Source organism: Pogoniulus pusillus, chromosome 6 (genome assembly GCF_015220805.1).
Source record: "Pogoniulus pusillus isolate bPogPus1 chromosome 6, bPogPus1.pri, whole genome shotgun sequence".
NCBI lineage: Eukaryota > Metazoa > Chordata > Aves > Piciformes > Lybiidae > Pogoniulus > Pogoniulus pusillus.
Window position 1 is genome coordinate 47464022 of NC_087269.1, and position 17695 is coordinate 47481716.

Consider the following 17695-nt stretch of genomic DNA (forward strand, 5'->3'; position numbering starts at 1 on the left):
ATACTTTGCCGCACAGCTTCCACACATTATGTATTACAACAGTATCAGTACCTACTGTTATTAACCAGCGGTCAGAGTCAAAACCGGCCTAATGCTGAAGGTGCAGAGTCATGAATGCCAAAGAAAGTGCAGTTCAGAATAAGAAGTTTCTGCTATTACCTCCTTTTCTGCTTCTCTCTCTTCTTCGGAAACTGCAGCATTGGAAACTAACAAAGGAGTCCACCTCAAGCTCTCAGGATCTACTTCATTGATACGTGGATTTGCTTTCAGCTTCTCCATGTGACTTGAAATCAGCTTTTCCCTTCTAATAATTACAAATCTACAATCCAATAAGCAGTTATATATTTTAGAAAGTCATCACCTAAACCAATCTTCCTACAGTTTAAATTCTTTTGCACAGTAACCTGTAAAAACACACGAGTAAATGGCTACACGAAACTAACAATATCAGCTGGCACACATAGATAACACACAGTACTGACTGTCTGCTAGGAGAAGTGAGGAAGCAACAACTTAGTAAGTGAAAGCTTAACAGTGAACACTACTAGGGCAAAGAGGAAAGTAAAGGCTTTACAGTTAACTACTCTAAACTCAAACAAGAAGTTTAGTGTTGACACTTTGGTCAATACCAGAACAATTTCTGATTTTAAAACGACACACAAGCTCAAACAGAAAACACTGTGGATCATCAACCAAAGAGGGAGAAAGTCATCAATATTACATTGAATACAGTACCTAACTGGACAAGAAAGCAAGTCAGAAACATCAGTTTTCCAATGAAACAGAAAAATGTACCTCAGTCCTATGCTGATGGAGCAGAGAACTTTCTAGTTACTATGAAATGATGGAGGACATGAAAAGTAGGTAAAGGCTAATGTGACAGCACAGCACATACCCCACCAAAATCCTGCACAAAGAACCACACAATTCTGAACAGCAAAAAACGCTGGTTTGTTTTAGCAAGAAGTGTTAAAACATTGCATTTTACTGAGAATGCTTTTTAAAAAGTCAGATCAGGTGAAGCCCTTTCACAGAACTGCGACAAAATCCTCCTTCGCTTCCTGTAAGAAAAGTTAACCAAATGTAGGAAATCATAGGAAGCCATACCCAATTCCCAAGGGAAGCATCTGGCAGGAATTTCAAAGATGTGACCTCCTCCTGGCTCAAGCACAGACCTGGATACCTTTGGCCAGGTCAGTTCATGCCCTCGTCTACACTTTACTACCTGTGAAAAAAGACTATCTGACCTTGTTCATAAAGCATTTTAAATCCTAGAGACGAAATAATGTTATTTTCTAACTGAATGTCAGTTTTATGGGCCTATAGTAATTTGCAGGGCAAAAGCTGCACAATCTCTTCTTTGAAAGCTTGCATTCTTACTACTTTGAAACTTAATAGACTTGAACTCTAGTGCTGGTATACCTAAGAGTCACTGGGGCTGAGCTACTCCTGATTGTACTTTGATTTTTAGGCAATCTATTGTTTGTAGGGCAGCTCTGCCTTACAAAAGCACGAAATTTCCATTGACTGGAATATCCAGAAAGAATTCAGAAGCTCTTCAGAAACACAAATACCATTGGAAGTCATTTAAGGCATTTTATGAAAAATGAGTATAAGCAAAAAAAACCCCAACTGCCTTAAAATCTAAACTACTAAATCAAGACCTCTAAGAAGCAAGATATTCACAAAACAGGGACTCTTTTTTCCAGTGCACTGATTTTCAACTGTGATCATAACCTAGAATAGAAACTTGATTTCCAAGTATCTTGGACAGGAGGACTTCACCTAGAGCTAATTTGATTCCATGGCTTGTGTGAATTCAGTAACAATTGAAAAAAAAAGTGTGTGGAAGATGATTTGCCACCCACAAACTCAATTTTTCCCCACACTGGTATTCACACAAGACATTTGCAGAGCGAGAGTCAGGAACTGGCTTACAGTTGATGATAAAACAAATAAAACAATACTCCTCATAGAGAATCTTTCAAGATGGCCAGATTCTTCTAATACCATTTAACACGACAGAGGATCCAAAACCCCACCATTTGTTTAGGGAGAAAAACTCTTTATGTGAGACCCCATTAAGAAGACCTGGCTGCATCAGTTCCTTCAGTAAGGTGGTTATCATTCATTTTAACAACAGAACAGACATTTTACACAGACATTTCCCACATCAACTATTTCCTAGGTAGAGTGTGAATGTTTTGCCTCAGTATTTTTTATATTATATTATTTTATTTAACAGGATTCACTGACCTATCTTCTCTTTTATCTATCATGCTATGTTGTTGCAGGGTTGTGGCAATATCATGTGGACACATTCCAGTAGCTCGACTCATTCCTTTGATGCTGATTTGCTTTTCATGGTGGCAGTTAAGGTATTCTAATATGACACTTTTCCAGTAAGCCAAGTATGAGAGACGACCCAGATCAGACAATGGCTTTTCAGGGGATCCTGCTTGACCCTCTCTTCTAGAAAGTAAATAGCCTAGAAGGAAAAGAATCAGAATACTTTGAGATAACGGAACTGAAGAATTTGAACTTCCTCACAGGAAAACTGGCATTAATAGAAATATCAGCACAAGTGAGTATGTAATCGGTAGTCCTTGCAATTAAAGAAATCCTATCCACAGAGCAGTTTGGTTTTCATCATTATAGTCACGTACAAAAAGATTAAATCCTTACTAGAGACTCAGACCTTACGGGAATCAAGGCTTAACCAAAACCTTCCTTCTGAACATAAGACAAGGAAGAAAGCAAATTCCAAACGACCCAGAACAGGTTTCATCATAGGGAAATCTCACCTAGAACTACAACTGCCTGCCTTTCGAGAAACCTTTGCATGAGTTGTGCCACTAAAATCAGGAATTTCTGGCATCACCTCTAGAGGAAGTGCCATGGCTGTTACTGGTTAGCTCAGCTTTTCCAAGAAGGCCCAGGTGCCATGAGCTCTGCAGCCGTATTTCAGAGGTGAAATGCAATTCAGAAGTTGAAATACTGTGGGAATTACTGATGAGAAATAAAAAATCATCTCCGTTAATTCACATTTAAAAGCCTTCACATAATTCCAATTTGCAGCCTTCAAGACAGTAACTGATCAGCCTTTACACAATACAACACCTTCATTTTATATTCTATGACTGTTCCAAGTCCTTTTTTACTCTCGTCAGCTTTAAGAAGCATTTACAATTTAAATAAAACACATCTGCTTAGAGATAAGAGAAGTGTGGTATTTGCCATCATTAAAACTAATTCAGGATAAAGAGAAAAAATAACACTATGAATAAAGTGTATCCTTTCACAGTAATTCATCTCTCCAGGATAGGTATTCTGGTAAAACACGGGCCTTAAATGTCAGCCTTACAAAAGGCTTACTCCACCAGAAGCATCAACACCGTGGAATTACACTATACAGAAGTCAATTGGAACCCATCAACATAAACAGTTCTTTTGCTTTCCAATATCCTTAAATACTTTTTTACAAGTTTGAATCTCTGCTTTTCATTTTCAAAGATTACATTAGAACGTATCTAGTACAGCCATGTCACATTTGCTAAACAAACCCTCCTGACTTCTTCACAGAGTTTCTCCTGAGTTACCAATTAAAAACGTATGACTAACACCCAGCTCTGTGTGAACCAGTGGCTGTTGCCTTACTGTGCAAACCAAACACAAACACACACCTGTTTTAAAGTATCCATTTCACATATATATAAGAGCATGAAATACACGCTTGTTAGCATGTATTTACTCAGCCACCTTGCCAAAAGGCAACGGAAAGGTTGCACAACAGGATTTGGAAAATACATGCGCATTGGTCATCGTTCTCCAAGCTCAAGTTTGCACAAAGTGTTTATACAGAACATCAGATACCCTACTACACTTGCAGTGATCTGTAACAGCACAGCATCTGAAGTCCTGTAACCATCATATCTATTCACATGATTTATGGAAAAACACCACACCATCCCACATCTGCCTCCTCCCACGCAGCACGCAAACATCAACAGAAAGGCTGCTTACACCTACACGGTACCACTGGAAAGTAAATCTGTTCTGCGGGACAGAAATGCTACCTTAAAAATTCAGCAAAGGAGGGGGTTTGAACATCTGAAGTTGCAGTATGTGCATATATATTTTTTTTTAATTAGATGATACATCTTAGTGTGACGTGTAATGGTTGTTGACAGGAAAAGCCAAACTTCACATTCAGAACCACACTGCATCCTGAATAGTTCGAAGGTAAAGAGCTGTTGGTTTACTCCCAACTGCACAAATGGAGACCTCTAGCTTTATACACACAGCAAGAAGCAATTTTCAGTCAGATTGTTTACAACATTAAAAGATGAGCTTTACACTAAGGCATCATTGCCCATAGAAAAACAAGCAGACATGCAGCAGTACAAGTGTTGATAGAAGTCTCAACAAAAGAAGAGGGAGAACAACCTAGTTTTTACAAATAAATCCATGAGGAGAACTTACAGTTGATTAAAGTAACTTTATAGTTTAACTTACCAACGTCGCATGCAAGAAAACTTGGACACTAATATAAAGTGTTTGTAGGCTATTTGCAAGATGGCAAAGAACTTCCTTCCTCTACTTTCTACATACATAACAGGGCTGCAACTATGCTTTCCTGAGAAACATCTTAAGGGGTTTACTAAGAAACCACCATCAAGAGTTTGGAATAAATAGTAGCTTTAGAATCACTAGTGTATCCTTGCTCATCCTATCCTTCCAATGGCTGGGAATGTCAAGATCAGTTTTTCCTGGCCATTTTCTCCTATTTTCACTCTTCATTGAAGTAGAGCAACTTCACCTGCACAGCAGTAACATCTATCTGTGCTCTTCTCCTATTACTCTACAATACAACCTATGCTTACCCAAGATACATTCTACATGATCAAAAACATGAATCAGAGCCAATAGTCTCAGTTACATGTAGCAAGCGCTGAATGGAAGGTTTCTCTGCAATGTGAATGACATCTATTAAATTAAACTTACCAAAGAGACGCCAAATAATTGATCTAAGTTGCAGGTAAATAAAAAACACTGATCTTGGTAGCTCGTGTATCTATCCTGAAGCATCTGAAATGAGCACAATATGCCCCTGTTAAACCGATACCCCCAGTGTCATTGTGTCTCCCTAACCTTAATAATGGATATCTTCAAAGTGGAAACCTGAATGAACTTTGTTAAGCTGAAACCTCTGGTAACAGACCATGAACAACAGCAAAACTCCTCCCCATCCAATCCCCAAGAATAAAAGTCAGACTGCATGCTACACACAAAACCTACAATGAAATGTAAGGCCTCATCTAATGAAATAGTTGTTTTATCTTCTCAGCATGAATCATAGTTTAAAAAAATTAAACAGCCAAAATATCATTAGTGATTTCTTGCCTTATCTCCAGCCTTCATCATGAAGCAACATGTCACATCAAAACATCGAAGGTTGTCAATTGCATGTAAACTTCCCTAGAACCACTTACTCAAGAATTGAAGCAGTAAGAACTTCAATCTGAGAGGTTAATATACAATACATGTTTTATGGCTTCAACACAAATTGAGGAGATAATCAGACATTAAAGCATATATTTAAAGACATTTTCTTGAGCAGTATGTAGTAATTTCAATCTACAGCATTCCTAGAAAGTAGCCCCTCTGAAACAGCTACAGCAGAGTCCAGAACACAGTTATGTGAAAACAACACCTCTAGTCTATCCGTGTCAGTCTCCAGAAACTTTCAGATAGTTAACTACTAATTCTGGTATTGCCCAGGCAACCATCCTGAGAAACCAACAGGCAAACAGAAGCAGCAAAAACGTGCCTGAACAGCCAACAGAGTAGTGAATCTCACCCTGTACTTGGACAAAAACTTACAACTTGCAGTTGCTTTCTCCTATGCTATTAGCAACAAGCCCACAGATTTGTTTCTTGCTTATGCAGGTTAAAAATTACAAGTGTCTCTCAAGTGAGCTCTGATGGTAGGGTTCTTAAATTTTGCAGTTCAGCCAGGAGAGATCTGTTTGCTGTGAAAACTGGAAATAATACTTCACACTGAAATATTTACAAGAAATTTATGAGAGTCTAGGAATCTGCCCTTCAGTAGTAATCTTGCCACTATAACCTACTGGACTTGGAGCAGGAGAAGACTTGGCAAATAGGAAATCTTCTCTCTGTTCAGCAGGGTTTCATCAAGACAGCTTTCCACCATATGCTTTTTAAGCTGCCCCCGTCTATACTTCCTAGTAAAACTGCTGGATTGTCATCATGGCATCTTGCTTCCAAGTGCAAAGCATCCTGGTGGGTTTTGAAAGTCTCCAGAGAAGGAGACTCCACAACCTCTCTGGGTAGCCTGTTACAGTGCTGTCACCCTTACTGTAAAGAAGTTTCTCCTCATGTTGAGCTGAAACCTTCTATGTTCAAGTGTGTACTTGCTGATCCTTGTCTTATTGCTGCACACTACATAGAAGAAATTGGTCCCATCCACTTGACACCCACCCCTCAGATATTTTATGTTTATAGACACTGATGAGATCTCCTCTCAGACTTCTCAAGATTAAACAGCCCCAACTCTCTCAGTCTCTTCCCACCCTTTCAAATACAAAGGATCCAAATTTAAGAGAAAAATCACTGCAAAAGCATTAATTTATTGCTTATGTATTAACATAACCCACAAAACAGATGACACTATTATTACATCTGTATAATCTTCCAATAACTTTAAAATCAGGAAGTCAGACAGTATGTTTCTAATAGGTAATGACTGAGAATCAGGGTAAGGAATAAACTGTAATGAAGAACTATATGAAGAATGAAATTCAAACCTATTAACCTTGGCTCCCAAAATTAGTTGTCCATCACCACTGGGATTCACCTTGTGTAGCAAACCACAAAAGCCAACTTGAGCAGTTCCTGCCTACACAGAAAGCCCATTTTAAAAGCAGATTTCAGCTCACAAAGAGAAATGACACAACTTAGAACAACTGTCAGGTCGTCATCTCTTACAGTTATGAAACAGCTACCGAGCTGCTAGAGCACACAGAATGTCATAGTAAGGTAAACTGTCACCACCATTAGTTTGCCTAGACGACATGTCATCTCTGCACCGGTACTCAGCAGCTGAAGGGCAAATGGCTTGACTGCCTGTGAATCAAGGACAAGACAAAGACAGAAGCACTGTGGCCACTTTGAAGGACATGCTTGCTCTCCAGACCCACACTGAAGGCTGTCACAATCAAACTAATTTGGACAGCTGCAGAGAATTGTTGTTAATGCATAACTAACCACCACTTTACCTTCCTGGAGCTGTTCAGCTGCACAAACAACAGCAGTCTATCACTGACTGTACAAACGGGCTTGAAGAGAGCTGCCACCGGCAAGAACTACACCGAGTCCAGTTCAAAATGCACCTATGCAACTCTATGCTTAAATGTCAACCCACTGACAGCATGACACTTCCAAACTTCCTAAAGTTTACTTGGCAAAGCAAGTTTTCTTACCATGAGCTACTCTAATGCTAACAGCAGAAGTGGCTAAAGACAGCATGGGTAAGAATAGCTGCAGACAGTAACCGAATAGATCCCAACACACTTCAGCATTTGTGTGGCTTACACCAAGTCAAATGCTCTATTAGCTTTGCAATTCACAGAATCACAGAAATCACAGAAACAATCAGGTTGGAAAAGACCCTCAGCATTACCAAGTCCAACCAATAACCCTACTCTACAAGGTGCCCCCCAAATCATATCCCCAAGCACCACATCCAAACGACTTTCAAACACATGCAGCGTTAGTGACTCAACCACCTCCTTGAGCAGTCCACTCCAACGCCTGACCACTCCTCCTGTGAATTTTTTTTCCCTTATGTCCAGTCTAAACCTACTCAGTCACAGCTTGATGATGTTCCCTGTTGTTCTATCGCTAATTACCTCTGAGAAGAGACCAGAACCAGCCTCTCCACAGCATCCTTTTGGGTAGCTGTGGAGAGTGATGAGGTTTCCACTCAGACACCCCTTTTTCAAACTAAACAGCCCCAGCTCCTTCAGTTGCTCTTCACAAGATTTATTCTCCAGGGCCTTCACCAGCTTCCTTGCCCTCCTCTGCACTTGCTTCAGTACCTTGACACCTCTTGTATTGAGATGCTCACAGCTGAACACAGTACTCAAGATGTTGCCTCACCAGCACAGAGTAAAAGGGGACCATCACCTCTCTGCTCCTGCTGGAAACCACACTTCTAATACAACCCACTATGCCACTGGCCTTCTTGGCCACCTGGGCACACTGCTTGCTCATATTCACCCACTTGTTGATTAGAACCCCCAGATCCCTTTCTGTCAGACAGCTTTCCAGCCACACTTCCCCAAGCCTGTAGCATTGCTTGGGGTTGTTGTGACCCAAGTGCAAAACCTGGCATTTGGCCTTGTTGAAGCTCATGCCACTAATGTGGGCCATTGATGCAATCTATTCAAGTCCTTCTGTAGAGCCTCCCAACCCTTGTGCAGATCAACATTGCCACCTAACCTGGTGTCATCTGTGAACTTACTGATGACACACTCTATCTTCATCAAGATCATAAAAAAACATGTTAAATAGAAATGGTGCAACACTGAGCCTTGAGGAACACCACTTGTGATTGGCCTCCAGTTGGATTTATGAGAATATAAATTTCTTTCACTCACTGCCCTTTACAGCCTCTTCCAGGACACCACTCAACTGCTGTTCTCTAAACAAGGTAAACCTGTGGGCCTTGCTGTGCTAGTTGCCTGCTTTCCTTGGGACCTGAAACACTGCCATCCCATGCCCATCAAAGGCTGTAAAATTCTTTCACTAGCAGATGTCACTGGGTTGTTTGGCAAGTCCAGTGTTCTGAGCTATCCTTATTTCTCCATAACCACTATCATACATCCCTAAAATGAAGTACCTTGTTCTGTTTACTACCATATAGTTGGAATATTGCTCAGCACAGGAAGCTAATACAAATATTCTATCACATTTTACAGTGTACTGAGTTTACAGCAAAGGTCGCTGCATTTGTATTGTTTTCTGCTGTTGGAAAAACAACAACAAACAAACAGCTTTAAACAAGTATGGGTCTCACCAAGAGGCATATATATTCTCAGAGTACTTAGGAATTAGCAACCTGATCAAGTGTGAAGTGTCCCTGCCCGTGGCAGTGGAGGTTGGGAAATGGATGATCTTTGAGGCCCCTTCCAACCCTGACAACTCTGTGATTCTGTGATCTTGGAGAGCAACAAAGGTTGGGGAAAGTTTCAACACCTCTCTGTTTTTTGTATTAACATTGTAGATGTGTCTCCACCCCTTTAAAACACTCTCTTTGCATCAGGAAGTATCTTATCTAGCTTGAATTGCCTCCAAAAACTACACATACACTCAGGGCCGTTTAAATAACAGAGGACAAACTCAGAAGTATTTGAACTAACCACTTGGTCCAGAGCAATCATGTAACACACAGGAACATAGAGACCTCAGATACATGCTGCACAGATGAACTCCACTGCAGATTAGAGCAACAAGACATGAAACTAAGATTTGGATCACATCCACTGTTCATCCCACAAAATTCTGCACTTAAGCAGTCAGTATTGGAGTCCAGTGACCCAGCTTATCTTCCATTATATATTCAAATGAAGAAAATCACCACTGACCAGAGCTGCTGCAGGGTAGCTGTGTACTGATGTCATGCTAGTGGAAGTTAAATGGGAGCATGTTGCTTGGATTATAAAACCAGGTATCCGTCTACTGACTCGTCCCCAGTGTTTCACTGGATGTAGCCTTCACAGCAGAAGTCCACTCAGAAACACACACACATGCCACACCATGAAAACAAGAAACCAATGCCATGCTAGCATGCTGGACTTCAGTCTGATTTATAAGCATCTCTAAGCTTTTTCTCATGCATTGTGCAACTGAAACCTGCCACTCTCAGGTTCAAAGTTACGTGTGTACATCCTAATCACACATACAATGTTTACATTCACTTTCACACACAACAAAGGTATTCCAACACCACTGAAATAACTCTTACACAGAAGATATAACCAAGTATGAAAGCTTTCCAGACAAAAACTTTAGAGGTGCCAAAGGTACTGCTAAAAATTCTGATCAGACAAGAGAGCTGCAACAAAATCAGACTCCTGTTAGAAGTCTGAAACAGCTTGAGATCTACTTCTCAGTCTCCCAGTCATAAAACAGAGCTCTTCTGAAAGCTGTAAGCAATACTTGGTGCTCAAAGACTGCCCTCATGCAATCAGCACTGTCCAAATCCTATTCATATCTTACTGACATTTGCGTCAGGAGAAAGCGTGTGCATGAGAATACATCCAGAACAAAAGCAGCAGGCAGTGAACTGCTGGCCCTTGCTCTTCTGAGTTCTTCTCAGTCTCTTTAAAGGCTACCAGATTTGGACAGTGAGAACCAAGCACTTTTCCAATAAACGTTGTTTTGTTTGAAGCATAACCAAACAAACTAAATCCTGTGCTACGTAAGGGAAGAACTCTTATGTTTTCATGTAATGTTCTGTATCAAACCAGAGATGTGAAGAGTGTAGCAACCATTTCTGTAAGACATCAGTGAAGATATCCCTCAAACCAGCATTTCGAGTTATCCTAAGAGATTTCCTTTTGTCTTATAAAACATGAAAGACTTTGCTTTGAAATTATGAGTTAAGTTGTGAAGACACAGGTTCAAAAGAGCAAATGGCAAAACCAGAACTGACGAGTATTCAGACAGGATAGCTCAGTGCAGTTAGGACAGCTCAGCATTCCAAGTTCAGAGGTATGACCATGAGTGGAAGGCAGAAACAGGTAAGGTGAAAGAGTGAGCTTATTAAGACTTAAAATTCCTAAAACTAATCCACGTTACCTTTTTTTCCCCTCATAACTATATTCTGTGTGCCTCTGAACTGTTCTTATCTATGTCAATGGGAGGCAGGTCAAAGATAGAGGACCTTAAATGGGTGTTAGTATCACCTTTGAAAGCACTTTTGAGGCAGCTTCAAAGGACCCCAATGCCAAGATCCACACAAACACTATAAAAAACGATAAAGACTAGCTGTTACTTGAGGTGCTTAGATCAGTGAACAACCTGCTACATTCCCTCTTCTCCTTTGTCTGCTTAAAGAAAAGCTTTCTTCCTTATGAACAGAGTAAGCCAAAGAGTCTCTCATTATTGTTGCAAGAAATACTAGCTCTCATTCCTCACCACATCCTCAAGTAAACTCAACACAGGGGGCCCAAACCCTTTGGTTCCTTTACAGAAAGCCTCAGGGAAGAGGTTAGGGCTAAATAAATGCCTGACATGAAAGGAAGGAAAGGTAAAGATGACTGTATTACAGTCAGACTAACAAAAAGGTACACTTTGAGAGAATTAAGTGGCTAACACTTATTTTACCTGTGCCAGTTGCCAGTAAACCCCTTGAGTGGAGATTCTGTGCGAAAAAATGGGACTACTTATAACCTGAATGAAAACATAAGCAAGAAGGGAATTGAAGTACCCTGAAAAGCAAGACTTGCATGCAGAGAGTCAGGAGGTTAAGTAGTTGAGAAGATCATTAACAAGGCTGGATTATTGTCAATTTTGTAATCAATGTTTAAAGTTATTACTTTATTTTTTCATTTTAAAACACTGAACAGTAAATTGTTTATACAGCTGTAACTCTTGAATGACTTTCCATTAAGAACTGCCATTACTGTCTGCTGTTTCATGTCGACAGCACACAGATTCCACTGTTCAATCAAATGCACTCATTAGAAAAGACTGACTGCCTTCTTAGAGGCTCTACATACTCTACAAGATGCAACTGACAGGACAATGGACCCAGAAGGCTATGCCCAATGTAACAAATAAAGTCAATATCCCCAGAACCTTTATGTGGCACCGACGCCAGCCAGTACAGACAGAAGCACCTGTACCATTAAACTCTGACTCTCAGCCAGAGTGTTAACCTAGCTGTTAACATATTTCTCCCACATTCAGGGAACAGAAAAATTCTTATCACACTTGAAAAGTGACAGATGCACTGGACCAAAACTGTATCAGAGATGTCTTTAGTAGTTTTAAAGCAGACAGCCAAGTTCCAGAGTCCAAGAGCTTCCTGTATTTATCCATACCTACAGAAGATAGCTTAGCAGAACTGAAGAATGTGAACAAAAGCAAAAAGTAAGAGAAGCAAAGACGCATCTAGGACATCACTGCAAATACTGTATTTGCTCAGGTAAGTGGTCATGACACCCTGCAAAGTGCATTTGTCTTATGTGAGCAGCAAAACGCCATTGCTGTTCATTTCCTTTAATAAATCATACCAGAGAACAAGGAATTAATCAAGTAAGCTTCAGAAAAAAGAACCAAGAGATGAAGGAGGTTATCTCTTGATGATAACCTGGTTAGCCAGCACCCACACAAACTACCTGATTAAAATTCATGTATTACCTACTAAGCACTGAACATGAAATCTCATCCACTGCAGCACACTTCAAAAAGCCAAGTCCAATACATGGCAATCTGAAAAATACCTACTGTTACTCAAAACAGCAGGAAATCAGCAAAAAGAGATCTTCACAAGAAGGCAGACCTGACAAAAGTGATGGCACTGAACCAGAAAGACATGGCAAGAAAGCCACAAGGTTAGCTCACTGAGGTGAGATGCCTCACTGTGCCTCGAAAGCAGGGCGACAGGCTACAAAATACCCACTTTGTCCACCGACTTACTGCAACAGAATTACTTTCTGAAGTCTAAAGTACAAAGTGCTGATAATTAAAGACATGCCACTTAGTTAGATCTGGTTTCAGCCACCAGTCTTTGGCAGATGTTATCTCCTATTCACAAATGCCCTAGAAAGACATCGTTGCCCAACAAACGTTTGCTTTCACTGTTACCATGTTTGGCTTTGTCTTCTAGCTGTTGTCAGTGCTATCTGATATAAAGATGCTCTTCAGTTAAAACAGTCTTAGCTTCTGCATCTCAAGTGACACACCTGCCTTCTTTTGTAGTTCTGAAAAATGCACAGTGTCTTGAGGCTATATTAAAAATGATGCCAAGAAATCTCAAGAGGCTGATTTTCTTGGAATACTCTTAAGTCAACAAAGCCTGATTCAGAAATCCATCTTTATTCCCTCTCATCTAAACCTCAGCTTGACAGAATGTTCCTTATTAGTTATTTAGGAGAGGCCAAACTCATGACTTCAGGTCAGCAACATCATCAATCATGAAGAAAAGAACATTAAGATAAGCAGCAGCAGCATTTAGACTCGCTGCTCCCGTGCACACTTCAGCTCCCTCTGAAAGAAGAAAAAAGCCACATAATTCAACCTTTTCTTTGGACACCATACACCTGTAACCACACCAACAAAACCAACCAGAAGATTGGCAGAGTGCCTGTAATGGCATACACAAGTAACTCAGCAGTAAAATACCAACCCAGAATGATTCAATATGGGTCACCAAAGGTAATGAATGACCCAGGCCTGTTTTATACAGATTCTTAACCTTGTGGTGCTGACCTTGAAAGTGGCTTGAGAATACACTTTTCAATAAAACAAATAACCCCCCCCCAACTGTTACTCTCCACCCTCAAGCTCTCATTCTCACCCTCTGTTATTTGCCACACTCTCAGCAGTAAGAAAACCTTTCAGGCTTGTAATATGAGAACAGGAATGCTGAAGCCCTCTTGGTTAAAACATATGTTCATCTCGAAAAACATGTATCTAGCCCCACTTCATCCCAGTCTCAATTCTGTCTGCAAGCCATAGCAATGCATAACTGTAAACAGCTTTTTAAAGTGTTGACTCCTAGCCTGTATTTTTGCTGCATTTCAGTATCTGTTACAGCAAACTGTAAAGCACCTTAACACTAGATGTTGGAAAGCAACAGTGTAAGGGTGCTTAGAGAAAGCAAGAGTCCATCATTCCACAGATGCCTTTGATTTTCCAAGGTTATTGCTACTTCATATCCCTATTTGACTAAAGTACTGCCACAGTAAAAAAGAAATCTGTTTTCCCAGAATAATATTTTCTGGCCAATTTTCACCATCTCCTAGACTCCATTAAGGGATTCATTTCTATGCAAACATTCTTAAGAAGTAGGTACGACCACTTACAGCCCACTGCAGCTTGGGCCTAGATCTAAACAGCAGACAGGGGTCAGAAGTGACTGACAGCAGCTGCATAAGCACACCAGAACTTACATGGCATACATCTGAACACGCTCCTGATATTTCCAAAGAGATGTATAGCATCCACATTGCCTTTTCTTTCCTGTCCACTGTGCTTTGTTTTTCCAGAAGTCCATTTATGAATTAGTCCGAAGAACACATCAGGTTAAAGGTCTGTGTCTTGTTTCTAACACTACCACCTCAACACATTTCTCCACAGCGAGTTTACATGGCTACTTAAAACAACACAAGCTAAGGCAACACAGCAAAGAATCTCTGTGAAAAACAAAAATCTTTTCTCTACTCCTGCTGCCTTCTGTATTTCTTGTGCTTCTGGGAATCGTCAGTAATGGCTTCTGCATTCAAACATTCCCAAGAGAAGAAACACCATTTCCATCCTAGAATTGCTTTAATCAGTTGTGTCATGCCAGCTCTCTACAAAAAAATGAAAGCCCTTCAGTAAAGAAAATCTGTCACCTCTTCCAATGCTCTTCCTTCACTAAGAACCTCAGGCAGCAGTCTCACTTAATTCCAACACATGTTTTTCACTTTTAAGAAGCTCCTAGTCTTCAAAAGAGGCATGACATTTTCTCAAAGGCTAGTATCATGTCAGCCCTAGAGAGGCCTCCTATTAGTTCATTACTAGTTTTTATATTAAAACTTTTGTTCAACTGGATTTTTTCTGGATGACTGCATGAACATGGTCCTTCACAAGCAGCCATGGCTTTTCAGGTTTCCACAGAAAAGCAGCCTAACTCGCTGTTAAAGCAGAAAGCCCAGAAATGCGACGGCAGCAACTAGAGGTTCAATCAATTTTCTGGCACAGAAGCACCTCCAAACCTTCTTCATATACCAAAGCTTGTGTAGAAGATGAAACTAGAAGAGCTCACAGTCCAAGCTGCAAGTAGCCAGTGAAAGTTTAAGCTTTATGGCTTCTGAAGACACTGCACAGCCCAAGACATGGTAATGGACATGAGTGGGAAATCTAGGCCCAAAACTGCCTATAAAAACAAATAGTTTTCAACCCAAATTAACCTTTTGTCTGCATCAGAAGACAGTGCTTAAAGTACTGAAGCCATGAGGAAGTCTGAAGTAACAAGCTGATCCTAGAACAGAAAATGCTGTTTGAATTAAGTATATTTGGAAATAAGCAGGTTTATAGTCCGTAATGATATTCATTTTCCTTTGAGCTTAGCTGAAACAAAACCTCATCCCTTATACAGAAAGCCTGATTTTACAAGGTACACCAGCTCTTTATTGAATTTGTGGGGTAAAATTCCATCAGTGCAGAACTGCATTGAAGAGGAGAAGAGAATCTCATACTCCTTACAGTCTCCCCAGACTGTGCTTAATGATTATCCCACGTTTCATGCCATGCAGTTCTTTCAGTTTGCTTCAAAGCTGTCTCAGAACTCTTCCCAATCAGAAACAAACCCACTGTCCTCATTAATACAGACTTAAGTTACCTACTGGTGTCTGTGAAGTGCAATTACAAACACAGAAGGCAGAAACGCAAACAAAAATCCAAGAGAAAGAAGCAAATTTATTTTAAGAGTTTTTCTGTGCAAAGACAGATTTTGGACTTACACTGGAAGAGGGGAGAATTAGACTGGCCAATAGGAAGAAGCTCTTTAGAATGATGGTGGTGAGACACTGAAATAGGTTGCCCAGAGAGGTTGTGGACATTCCTTTCCTGGAGGTGTTCAAGGCCTTGAGCCATCTGTTCTAGTGGGAGGTGCTCCTGCCTCTGTCAGGGGATTGGAACTGGATGATCTCTGAGGTCCCTTCCAACCCAAGCCATTTTATGATTCTATGACGGTCAAGCTGAGATGGGGCTATGCCTGTCCCATTTAATAGCATTCAGCCTCAATCCTGCCAAAGGATATAAATACAACCTGGGATGGTTAGCTCTGAAGTTCTGCTTTCCTTTCTACATCTGAGGAAAAACATCCACAAGCAGTTCTTTCATTAACTTTCATTTAGTTTGTCCCTCACTGCAGAGACAGACTTTCTCAGCTGCCTCTTGGTTCTTCAATATATTGAAAACCAAGACAGTCTGATCCTCAGCCAGTTAAGGGTACCTCTGTCCAGAAAATTATGGGGAAATACTGCAGAAAGGTAATGAAGACCTAACTGCTTGCAGTTTGTTAGCTACAGCAGAAGTTAAAGCTGGTTTCTGGACTGTGCCCAGTGTGCACACAGCTGTGGCCTACACCTCGTGGAATCAATGTGTCTGCAAAGAGGAAAGGCCTAAGAACAGCATCAGATAAACTTCAGGTGAAGAATATCATTAGGTCATGGCGCAAGTTACAGAAATCCTAACGGTTCAGCAATGCAACGTGCTTCCAGATTTTTCCAGAAGGATAAGGAGAACACCCTACTAATTTTTCCAGACGAAGTTTACATGGCACAGAAACAGAGCACAGATCCCCAGAGACACATCCAGACCTTCTGTGGAACCCACAGGCTTCACAGCCGTGCTACCAGTTTTGTAGATGTAACTACTGCAAAGAGCCATCGTAACAGCTGTTGAGAGAGCTTCACCTCAGAATGAAAACCAATGAAAAAGCCTGGAAGTACTTACCAGTTGTGCCTAGTAAGAGCTGCCCACCTCCTTCTGTAAGAACAGATCCTAACCCTCGAATAGTGCAAATTTCTACCTAAGCAAGCTTGACATTCACTCCACAGTTCAAGGAATATGCAGTGCTTCTCACTGCCTTTCCTGAAACGTTGCAGAAGGTGCACAATGGAACAGCTGTTACATTCTGCTTCATTTCAGCGCTGGATTAAGTGGTCCAGAACCATCCTGACCTAAGTCACAGGGGTAGAGTGAGGACTGCTTATAAAAGCTATACAATGATAAGGCATACCAAGTATCTTTATTAACTCTACTACAGTCATGCCAGGGAGAACTCTACAGAGACATAGAACTATATAGTTACAAACTACTGCCTTTGTCTTGCTGTTATGCTACAGTGTACTATTATTTCCTCTTTAATGTTCTAATATACACCTTCAGAGAGGATCCTATTATTTTAACTACTTCTATTGTCATATAATTCTAAAGTGCTTTGAAAACCATAAATAATAGTGAAAACTAACTGCACACAGTAATCCCTTATCATGACCTTTGTAAATTACAGTAAAAAGTTGGATTCAGTAATACTGAGAACAGTCAGCAGAGAAATTTCTTCAGACAATTTTGTAGAGAGTTTCACTGCAGCTTAAAGATTTGGGAAATGACATATCTATATTTAAGCAAGTGTGCCTGAAGCTTTCTAACAGGTCAGACAACTCAGCAAAACAAATCAGCAAGTACATATACAGCCATGAGCACCTAAGCTTTTTTGGGTAACAATTTCAACTAAAGAAGTGATGAACTTGAAGACAACAAGCAAAATACATTCCTTCTGTGTGGCAAACTGTTCAGTTAAAACATTCCTTATGCAAAAGAGGGTATGTTAGAAATGGTAGAATGTAGAGAATGCCTTGGACTAACACGTTTTTAGCTATGATCACAA

The 17695-nt window shown here is 40.4% G+C and overlaps 1 protein-coding gene across 10 annotated transcripts in view; it reads right to left on the reverse strand.

Annotated features, from left to right (window-relative positions):
* KAT6B (lysine acetyltransferase 6B) overlaps nt 1-17695 on the reverse strand; it is a 151169-nt gene that overhangs the window by 60001 nt on the left and 73473 nt on the right. For all 10 annotated transcript variants that reach the window (XR_010302633.1, XR_010302634.1, XM_064145535.1 and 7 more), the window contains 2 exons: nt 2257-2488; nt 160-319 (listed from right to left, as the gene is read on the reverse strand). Coding sequence is in view for 8 of the 10 variants with exons in the window: in XM_064145535.1 (XP_064001605.1) it covers nt 160-319; nt 2257-2488 (392 nt within the window). In the remaining 2 variants the exon portion in view is untranslated. The remainder of the gene's footprint in view (nt 1-159; nt 320-2256; nt 2489-17695) is intronic.